Source organism: Myotis daubentonii, chromosome X (genome assembly GCF_963259705.1).
Source record: "Myotis daubentonii chromosome X, mMyoDau2.1, whole genome shotgun sequence".
NCBI classification, from domain to species: domain Eukaryota; kingdom Metazoa; phylum Chordata; class Mammalia; order Chiroptera; family Vespertilionidae; genus Myotis; species Myotis daubentonii.
Window position 1 is genome coordinate 40,238,938 of NC_081861.1, and position 11,154 is coordinate 40,250,091.

General features: G+C 46.4%; 1 protein-coding gene across 8 annotated transcripts in view; it reads left to right on the plus strand.

The window, feature by feature from the left end:
- The first annotated feature begins 294 nt into the window (after positions 1–294).
- The window catches only part of SEPTIN6 (septin 6), a 75,345-nt gene continuing 64,485 nt past the window's right edge, over positions 295–11,154 (plus strand). For 7 of the 8 annotated variants that reach the window (XM_059680173.1, XM_059680171.1, XM_059680174.1 and 4 more), the window contains exon 1: positions 6,081–6,155. In XM_059680173.1, the coding sequence (XP_059536156.1) occupies positions 6,096–6,155 (60 nt within the window). In that variant the 5' untranslated portion in view covers positions 6,081–6,095. Of the gene's footprint in view, positions 445–6,080; positions 6,156–11,154 lie in introns of those variants that run through there. The other variant, XM_059680175.1, reaches the window with a different exon arrangement.

Consider the following 11,154-nt stretch of genomic DNA (forward strand, 5'->3'; position numbering starts at 1 on the left):
GTGTCAGGACCCGGGCCAAGGGCCTGGGCTGGGCGGGGAGGACCTGGCCACCGCCACCGCCTTCGCGAGGAGGGCAGTGAGCGGCATCCAGGAGTCAAGGTGCGGTGGGACTTCTGCTCCCGCGATCAGCGGCTCAGTCCCACAGCCAGTCCCCGAGAACCACAGTGGTGGCGGGCGGGTGGCCAAGGCTGCGGGCCGGCGGCTGAACTTGAATTGCCCAATATCTGCAATAAGCGCTGCCGCTTCCCTGGCTGCAGCAGCGGTCCCGCCGCTGGGGCGTTGCCGAATGAATGGCTGCAAGAGCCGCCAAGCCCTCCGCGTCTCGGGCACCCTGGCCTGGCTTCCTGGACCGCCGGGCCGCGCCCCTGAGCGCAGCTGCCCGTTGCGACTCGGCCTCCTTGGGAAAAGGGACCCGGGCCTGGGGTTAGCCTGGGGCAGGAGTCGGTGAGTGGTGAGGGGGGCGGGGAGGTGACTGGCTGGGGGAGGGATTCTCCATATGCATTACATATGTGACTGCGTCTGTGAGTGTGTAGCACTGTGTGCGTCTGAGTGCACGCGCGCGCACTCGTGCCTCCCCGGCGGGCGGCGGCGCCCCGCTGCTCTCTGACCCTAGATGAGTCCGCCAGTTTGTCTTGAGTGTGCTCACCTTCAGGGTGAGTGTTCAGACGCCTCTCTGCTTGTGCTGTGTGTCTCTGGGTCCCATTTGTGCCTCTGTGTGGGGTGCAGTCCACTGGCCTGTAGGTGGCTGGCTGCGGATTTTGGCAGGGTTCTGAGCACCTGACCCAGGTTGTGAGGCCTCTGGGGGTCTGTAGTGGTGCGTGTTCTGTGTAACTGGGCTTGAGCACCAAAGTCTGGGGAGCTGGCTTCTTTCTATGGGAACTCAGGAAAATAACTGTGAGGTTTGCAAACATGGTGCCCTCTCTTTGTTGGCAACAGACTGGGGGGGGGGGGGGGGCGGAAATCTTCATTTAAAGAACTGAAGTTTTCTAGCCTGAGGTGTACACAGAAATCATATTGAAGTGATCCGAGGCCCCATGTTTGTTTTTTTAGATCAGAAGTTTGGTTGCAAAAGGAGGGGATGATCCCATTTGGGGGAACAACCTAGCCTTTCTATTCCTCCACGGGTTTCTGGAATTTTCAGAAGCCCATAATTACCAGCACCCTGAGGCCAGGAAGGAGAGTGAAGTAGAGGTAGGTCAAATCCCATGACACCAAATTCTACTTGATGAAAATCTCAAAACACACACACGCACACACACATATTTTAAAACCTTGTGTTTACTTATTAAGGGAAATAGTCTGTGCAATACAATTCCAGGGCAATAAAAAGCCTCTAAGGTATTTGGTATAGTTGTTTTCAAAATCTGAATCCAGAATCCAAGTGTTTTCTCTACAGGATATGTATGAATTTATTCCACCCTCTCGTCCCTGTTTGGGAGGGCAGAATGATTTCTTTGAAACCTCCCCCAACTCCTGCAGACCCCAGATGGAGCTTTTTATGTAGTCACGATGTGGAAGGACTCAGTAGATAGGATGCGCTGGGATAATGGAAATTGAGAGAGTTCTCTCAATTTTAGCTAATCTCCCAAGATTAGCACTGTGATATCTATTACTTGAGTGTTTTGAGGGTTCCCAGAGTGCCTTTCTTCTCATTACCTGCATTTTAGACATAGCATGGCTTAATAGAAGAATTAGTCTCCTGGATTACATTTGTCCTATCCTTAGTGACCAAAAAGGATGCTAATGATTTTTCTTGCCAGCTAATTAATTTGCATTGACCTGTCTATAAGCTTTCACCAGTCCTTTTGCCTGGATTAGGACTGCAGGGCAGATGTTGCAAAGGGGAACATTCTAGAAGGTTGTGTTTCACCTCAGGCACAACTCCAGCAACCCAGGCATCCCTTTGTTCTGCAAATGGGGGTGGAGTGGTTTAAGGCCACTTAGTTTGCTTCGCATGGTTACAGTTTGCTCTGGCTATCCTTGCTGTACTGTATGATGAAGAACATAATTGTACGCCAGATTCTGAAGCTCAAAGAGCAGCAGAGCACTTGAGACCTTGTTATCGTGATAAATGGGTTTCTGGGAAAACTGACGTCACTCTCCATGTCCCCCTCCCCCAGCCAATGAAGCTCTTGTTTAATGTGTCATTTGTCTCTCTGCTCTCCTTTGTGTCTGCAAGAAGTTGGAATTCACCAGGGGAAGATGGAATTAACTCAGGAGACCTTGGCCTTCTGGTTGCAGTTTGTTTCTTCCAGGGAACATGTATCCAGGGGTTGGGAAGAGAAGACTGGAGAATAAACCTGAGTATGCCTGGCTTAAGAGTTCTGTTTAGTGAGCTCTGAGACAAGGCGCCATGCAAGTAGTCCTCTGGTATGTGTGTGTGTGTGTTTGTGTGTTCTTTCCAGAGTCAGTTGAGGGTAGCTCTGGCTAGACTAAAACAGGCCCTAGAGTTGTTGGGTAGGGCCCTTATTTGGGCATACATGCAACTTGCAAGTTCAGATCTCCTGTACATAGTACAATCCCATCCCATTTGAATGAACACTACAAAGATTCTGCATGACAAAGCGATTTCTCTGTTGTGAACACAAGTGTTTATTTGATTGACTGCTAAGTGTCCCACATGATGGCTACCCTGGTCAACTATACAAAAAAAAAGTAGTGGATAAAGTTATTGGCTTTTAAGCTTACAGTCTAGTTGGGGAGACAAATTGTGGACAAAATAATTAGGAAACTACAGCAGATTTTTGGGATGTCTCTACTCTCAACCCCTATCTGTGAAGTAGCTTGGCTGCTATTAATATATACACTAGAGGTCTGATGTACAAAATTTGTGCGGAGGTGCGGGGGGCGCGTCCCTCAGCACGGCCTGGACCCTCTCCAATCTGGGACATCCCTCTCGAAATCCAGGACTGCTGGATCTTAACCTCTCGCCTGCCTGCCTGCCTGCCTTCCTGCCTGATAGCCCCTAACCACCTCTGCCTGCCTGCCTGATTGCCCCCTAACTGCTCCCCTGCTGGCCTGATTGCCACTAACCACCTCTGCCTCAACCCCCACCACTGTGGCTTTGTCCAGAAGGACATCCGGAAGATGTCTGATCTAATTAGCATATTACCCTTTTATTAGTGTAGATACTCTGAAAGAATGCATGACTTGTCCAAGGTAACCTAGCTGGGCACAGTGCAGGCCCCAGAGGCTGCATTTCCTGGCTCTTGAGCTGTTCCTTTCAGTGTTGCATTTTGGGTTGTAGACTGTAAGTGCTGGCCCATAGAAAGAACCTTGATTCTGGCTTGAAACAATCCAAAATGTGGGAAATGATGCTTTCTACCAGTAGCAGCCAGGTAATGATCTTTCTCCCAGTGAAAGTGCTTGCAGGGGCGAACTTTGCCCTAGCTGGGGTTGGCCTGGAACAAGTGCCTTAGGGCAACTGTCTACAGGTGGCTGCACTCTGGGCTTGCTATCAAATGGCACTTCCCCTTGATTCCCCTTGAAGCTCCCTGCCTCAACCATCTCCACCACTTCACACTAAAAATATAAACAGGGGGAGCAAACTCCAATATTCACCCATACCTCTACTGGGGATATAGCACTGAAAAAAAATTTACATGGTCCCAAATATTCAACTTTTTATTTTTATTTATTTATTTTTTTAAATATATTTTATTGATTTCTTACAGAGAAGAAGGGACAGGGATAGAGAGCCAGAAACATCGACGAGAGAGATCGATCAGCTGCCTCCTGCACGCCCCCCAGTGGGAACGTGCCCGCAACCAAGGTACATGCCCTTGGCTGGAATCGAACCTGGGACCCCCCTGAGTCCGCAGGCTGATGCTCTATCCACTGAGCCAAACCGGTCCAGCAAATATCCAACTTTAAAAATCTAAGTCAAGAGTATATGCCTGATCATTGTACTATTTCACAAATTTTCTGTATGTTTAAGACTTTTCAAAATAAAAAGTAGGGGGGATTACAGTGCACACCCCTTTCAAAATGCACATGGCCCCTTCCCTCAGGAAATTTACAATCTGGTAGCAGAGGCAGACACCAGGAAGTATATAATTACCATGTGGTAAGTTCTGCACAGGAGAGCTGCTGCCTGCCATGAGACTCCATTACAAGGGGACCTAATCCAGCAGTGGTGGTGTGTGACAGGAAAGGCTTCCTGAAGGCTTCAACTAGGAAAAGGGTAGGTGTGAAGATGGGTGAGATCTCACTTCTGCTACTGGGCTGGGAATATTTCCTTTGTTAATTCACACACTTTTATTTTCATTCATTTCTTCAATGTGTGTATTTATTGGGCAGCGACTCTGCCAGGCCCTGTGCCAGGTGCTGGGATCTAGTGTGGCCAAGGAAAATAGGATGCTGCTCTCTCCAAGCTTCCAGATGAGAGGCAGGAATAAGCCCGTTTCCTTTTCCTATTCTGAATCCCGGAAATGTGTGTTAGCGGTGTTCTTACTCCAAAACGGCATTAGAGCTGAGCGATTTGTCTGTAAAGTACAATGAAATTTTGACCTGCTGTCATGTGTGTAGCATTTACTTTGTGTAGTTTCTGCTGCAAAGTTTTCATTAGTTGCTGGCTTTGTTACTCAGCAGGTCCCTCCCTCTGTGTGCTGTAAGGGAGTGAACCTGTTGTATTAGCCAGAGCAAAAGTTATTAGGAAGCTATGTACTCTGGAAAAAGGTATTCCAGAGTGAAATAGGACTGATTTCTGGACTTGCCTGGCCTCCTGGATGATCAGAGCTGGGGTTTCGTGTTAGCATGAACAATGGAGAAGGGTATCTACTGCATGAACATTAAAACTGCACTCACAGAAAGAAAGAGAGAAAAGCAAAGCAAACGAATACCATGGCTAAGTGTAACGTTTCCTTCAACGATCTCAGAATACTTCCATCTGTATGATTTCATTTTCTCCAACAGCTTCCTGGACAAGTATTATTGTCCTCTTCATTTTATGGGTACATGGAGATCAAGGACTTAGTCCAAAGTGTTATTGCTAGTCAGTGGATAAAACAACGAAACACCTACCAGATGACACAGATTCATTAAAAACAAACAAACAAACAAACAAACAAACAAACAAAACACCTCTGGTCTTTTCATGATGTTTCTAAGAAATAAAAATCCTGCTATGTCGCCGAAACCGGTTTGGCTCAGTGGATAGAGCGTCGGCCTGCGGACTGAAAGGTCCCAGGTTCGATTCCGGTCAAGGGCATGTACCTGGGTTGCGGGCACATCCCCAGTGGGAGGTGTGCAGGAGGCGGCTGGTTGATGTTTCTCTCTCATCAATGTTTCTAGCTCTCTATCTCTCTCCCTTCCTCTCTGTAAAAAATCAATAAAATATATTTAAAAAATCCTGCCATGTCCTCTCTTCTCCCTCTTTCACTGCACCTGCCCCCCCCCCCCCAGCACACTCTTGGAGGTCAGAGGAGAATATACGTGGCTGCTTTAAAGACTCTTAATGTTAAAACGATTCTTAGCTTAAATCCAGATAGCACAGTCATGGATTTTTCTTTCTTTTTTCTCCCATCTTGCTTTAAATAAAAATCTTGGAGCCACCAGCTATGTAATGATGGATTATTTTAAGTAACAACTGGAGGGGGGCAGAATAAATTAGAAACACAGACCCTTCCTCCTCGGTTTGGCAGGAGGAGGCTTCTGCTGCCGCGATTTGGGATTTGAAACCGTGGGTTTCTCTGTTGCCTGCACAGAGGAAGGAGGCCACATGCTCATGAGGGTGAGACATAATGTTATCCTCTCCTTCAGTATCTTCTCATTAGAGGCAGCCATCTGCTGAATTATGCAGCATGCTCTCAGCTGGCCCCGGAGTTGGGTTGGGTCATCCGTCCCACTCACTTAAAGGTGACTGGGGAAAAGATTTGCAGGCCTTCTCAAGGACAGGGCTCAGGTTTCTCCTGCCAGGGCCCTCTCTGACCCCTAACGAAGACGCTGGGGTAACAGGACAGAACTCCGCTTTCTGGGCCCTTGATGAGGTGTGAGGTAAGCCTTGAGTTTCCTTTCACAGCAGAGGCCCCTTAGCTCTGAGCACTGGCGCTGAGGCAGGAACTAGGTTTTTTCAGATCCCCTTTAAATGAGACCAGATGGAGGCAGAGGCCAATTCAGGCTCCCCAGAGGACAGTTGGGCATTCATCCAGAGGCCTGTGAGTAAACCTTTTTTTTAAAAAAAAAAAAATAGATCAGAGATAACAATATCCAGAACACCTAGAAAACTCTGTTTAAATAGCCAAGCTTGAAGGGAATCTGTCTGGTATTTGTGGGAAAGTTGATGCACTCTGAGCAAAGGGTTGTCCCTGTACTGATGGAGATATTTTACTTAAGAATTTGGCTTGTGAATTAGGTAGCCCTGGGATTCTTTTTTTAAAATATATTTTATTGATTTTTTATAGAGAGGAAGGGAGAGGGTTAGAGAGTTAGAAACGTCGATCAGCTGCCTCCTGCACACCTCCTACTGGGGATGTGCCCGCAACCAAGGTACATGCCCTTGGCCAGAATCGAACCTGGGACCCTTCAGTCTGCAGGCTGACGCTCTATCCACTGAGCCAAAGTGGTTAGGGAAGCCCTGGGATTCTTGAATAGAGCTAAGTGGTTGGCCAGGCTTAGGCTTAAGTCAGAGTCAGAAGGGAGGGAAATGGGAGAGAGAAGGCAAAAGAGGAGCAAAAGGCCCTCCATGACATCCACGATCTCCGTTGCCTTCCATGGGCCATAGTCACCTTGGTGAGCCCATTGGCTTTGAGGTCGTGTTCTGTGACCCTTCTCCCTGCTACTAAGCATCAAGCCACAAACCCAATGTCCCGGAATTTTAGCAGCATGAAAATCTATATCTGCCTTTTGAGGCAGTTTTTCCATTGGAGAGTGGCAGTCCGCTTGACAGGGTCCTGGATCCTAGCAGCACTTTCTGCCACTAAATCACTCTGACTTGAAACAAGTCATTTCCTCTCTCTGAGTCTCTGTTTCCCCTTTTGTAAACTGAGTGGGTTGGACTAGGTGATTTTTAAGGGCGTTTCCAGCTCAACTATTGTATGGTTCTTTATGTTTCCTTGTTCTCCAGCATAATTTTGTTAGGTCCTTGCCCGCTTCTGTTTCTGAATGAGGTGGCAGTATGTTACTCCACCCCTTCCTTGCTTAGACTCCTTGAGCTGGGTGGGGAGAGTTGGAGAGAAGGCAAGTCTGGGCTTTTACCTCAGCAGGGTCCTTATAAGTGGACTAGAAACAACCCTTCAGATATTGTCTGTCCATGTATGTGTATATAGCCTTTGTCTTCCTATAACGATACATGACAGCTGAATTTTTGTCTATTGAGTCCCATTTTAAATGCACAAGGAAAGCTGGCTCTTTAATAGAATCCTGCTGTGAATCCTTTTATAGAATGAAAAGCCACTCAGAAATTGATCCGGTGAATTAAAATCCAGAGTTTCATCTACTGGATTTGCCAAAAAACGGGTCTTCTCCCTGCTTGGTGAGAATGGTCTCCTTTGTGCATCCCCTGGATCCCCTAAGCTGTTCCCCACTGAAGGGCATTTTTGGGGCCCCTAAGGGGTTGCTGCCAGCTTTTGCAGCTTTATTTCTCCTTGTCAAAGCCCCCAAATTGCTCTCTCCCAGTTCAGGGCATTGCTACTACTGTCAGTTTCCTCTTAGCCTGGCTTAATCAGCACGCGGGAAATCCTGACATTTGATGTGTGAGGCACATTAGAGTGGTTTTTTTTAACCTCTGGGAACTTATCAGTGTTTTTGTGGTTCTTATGGCTGATAATACAGTGGCATCCACACCCTTGACAATAGTGGAGGCAGCTGATAGGGTTGTCACCTACTTGATTGTTTCAAGACTTTCTGCTACATGTTTCAGGATATGTGATTTTACTTCTGGTTTGCATGACTATCCTATATAATAAAAGCTTAATATGCAAATCAACTGAAGGGTGGAACGACCAGTTGTTATGATGTGCACTGACCACCAGGGGGCAGGCGCTCAATGCAGAAGCTGCCCCCTGGTGGTCAGTGAGCTCCCACAGGGGAAGTGCCACTCAGCCAGAAGCTGGGCTCACAGCTGGTGAGCCCAGTGGTGGTGGCGGGAGCCTTTCCTGCCTCTGCTGCAGGCGGGTGGTAAGGAGCGAGGGGTTCTGGACTGCGAGAGGGATCAGGCCCAAGCTGGCAGGCGGACATCCCCTGAGGGGTCCCAGACTGTGAGAGGGGGCAGGCCAGGCTGAGGAACACCCCCCCCTCCAGTGCACGAATCCCTCGCACTGGTCCTCTAGTTTATAATAATAAGTTACAGTGTATAATAATGTTATGTATATAATAATAATAGTAGGTTTTTTGTATTAATGGTAAAATGTTTAATATTATAGTAAAACTGCCTGAAAGTGGAATACTCACCTGAATTTTCTGATTATCTGTATTTAAAGCACCTTTTTGGTTGTAGTTGAAGATTTTGCTATAATATCTGAGGCCACTTTTCTGCATAGGAAAGTATCATCATAGAACTTTAAAAAAACATTTTAATTCTGATTATAAAAGTAACATATGTGTATCGCAGAAAATTTGGAAAACACAGAAAAGCAATAATACCTACAGCCCCTCCACTCAAAGTAACCATTGTTAGCATCTTATTGTATTCTTTGAAGCTTTTAAAAATGCATATATACTTCCCCCCGATGATTGGGATGATCCTGTATATACAGTGTTGGTGTGTTGTTTTTTGCCTGACAGAATTTGGTAATCATTTTCCCATGTCATTAAATATTCTTAGAAAATATTTTAATCCGCTGCTTCATATCCCATTGCACATCATTGAATTATTCACTGATTCTGATTGTCCTAGAGATTTACGGGGTCTAACAGAGATTGGTCTTCAGGGCTAGGAATGGAGATGGAGAAAAGGAAAGTGTGAGAGAGGCCCACCAGTAATGACACATGGGGAGAATCTTATTTCAGTGTTTCTGTCCTTTCCTAACATCTACATGCAAAGGCTAGAGGGAAAGTTTAGGGAAAGCCCAGTCATCAGCAATGAGCTCCAAACTTTTGGCTTTGGTCTCATCCTTCAGAATGGCAGCTACTAACTTTGGCACCACAGTTGTTTTTTAAAAATATGCTTTTTATTGCTTTTTAGAGAGAGGAAGGGAGAGGAATAGAGAGAGAGAAACACTGATGAGATGAGAGAGAAACATCATCGATTGGTTGCCTCCTGTACCTCCCTACTGGCTATCAAGCCCGAAACCCAGGCATGTGCCCTGACCAGGAATCGGAGGAGGTGCAGGTGATTGAGGGGCATGGGGTTTGCCCACTTGGGTGCTTATGGGACTCTAAAAAAGTCTTTATTGATTTCAGAGAGGAAGGGAGAGGGAGAGAGAGAGAGATAGAAACATCAATGATGAGAGAGAATCATTGATTGGCTGCCTCCTGCACGTCCCCTACTGGGAATCCAGCCTGCAACCCCGGCATGTGCCCTGACTGGGAATGGAACCTTGACCTTCTGGTTCAGAGGTCGACACTCAACCACAGAGCCACCGCAGCCAGGCTGGGACTCTTTATTTGCAGAATAACAGCAGTGGGAGAAAGATGCACAACTGGAACCACCATAAGTCATTCTTCATAACATGAACCTTCGACTACTCAATTAAAAAACGAAATTGGTGTGTCCTCAGGGGAGGAGGCGGAAGAGAAAGAGAGCGGTGTTTCTGCCTATGACATGAAATGTGGTATAACGGATTTCAAAACCACAAGTGACTTCAGATGAGGAGAAAACAGGAAATGTAATTGGGGAGGGGAGTGGGGCTCTCCCAGTACTCAGGAGCGCTCTTTCATTTTGCCTTCCTTTTAGCTCCTCTCAGATTCTGCCTCTTAATTGCTCTTGCTGCAAAACTGAGCAAGACCTCTCTTTCTTTGTATTAAAGCTGTTTTTATTTTTATTTATTTTAAAAATATATTTTATTGATTTTTTACAGAGAGGAAGGGAGAGGGATAGAGAGTTAGAAACATCGATGAGAGAGAAACATCGATCAGCTGCCTCCTACACACCCCCTACTGGGGATGTGCCCGCAACCAAGGTACATGCCTTTGACCAGAATTGAACCTGGGACCCTTCAGTCCACAGGCCGACGCTCTATCCACTGAGCCAAATCGGTTAGGGCAAAGATGTTTTTACATAGATAGTGTGTGAATACACTTCAAGCTGTAACAGAATCAAACAATACGGAAGCATACTGACTACCCCCTGAGTAAGCCCTTGTTTCCATTCCCCTCCCCTGAGGTAGCCACAGTACTTGATTTGGTGGATTCTTTCCAGTCCCCTTTCTATGCACTCATGGACATTTATGTGCAAATGCACATATACAGGGCCTTCTTTTATCTACTTTATAATATATCTTGGGGATATTCACATCAGGACCTATAGACCAACCAAATTCTTTTTAAAAAATATGTATTTTATTGATTTTTTACAGAGAGGAAAAGAGAGGGATAGAGAGTTAGAAACATCGATGAGATGCCGAAACCGGTTTGGCTCAGGGGATAGAGCGTCGGCCTGTGGACTGAAAGGTCCCAGGTTCGATTCCGGTCAAGGGCATGTACCTGGGTTGCGGGCATATCCCCAGTAGGAGATGTGCAGGAGGCAGCTGATCGATGTTTCTCTCTCATCGATGTTTCTAACTCTCTATCTCTCTCCCTTCCTCTCTATAAAAAATCAATAAAATATATTTAAAAAAAAAAGAAACACCGATGAGAGAGAAACATCAATGAGCTGCCTCCTGCACACTCCCCACTGGGGATGTGCCCACAACCAAGGTACATGCCCTTGACCGGAATCAAACCCAGGACCTTTCAGTCTGCAGGCCGACGCTCTATCCACTGAGCCAAACCAGTTAGGGCCCAACCAAATTCTTAATGGCTGCAGAATATGCCTGCACCAGAATTTAAATATTTTCCTATTGTAGGACACTTAACATTTTTTTTCTAATTTTTCAGTATTATGAACAGTATAGTAATGAATTTCCTTATAGTACATGGATCTTTGTATAGATGTGTAAGTTTCTGTAGAATAGATTCCGAGGGGAGGTTACAGGGTTAGTGGAGATGGGCCATTTAACATTTTGGTTACTGATTCCTTTCTAGCATCTCAGTTCAAACCTTGAACATGATGCCACC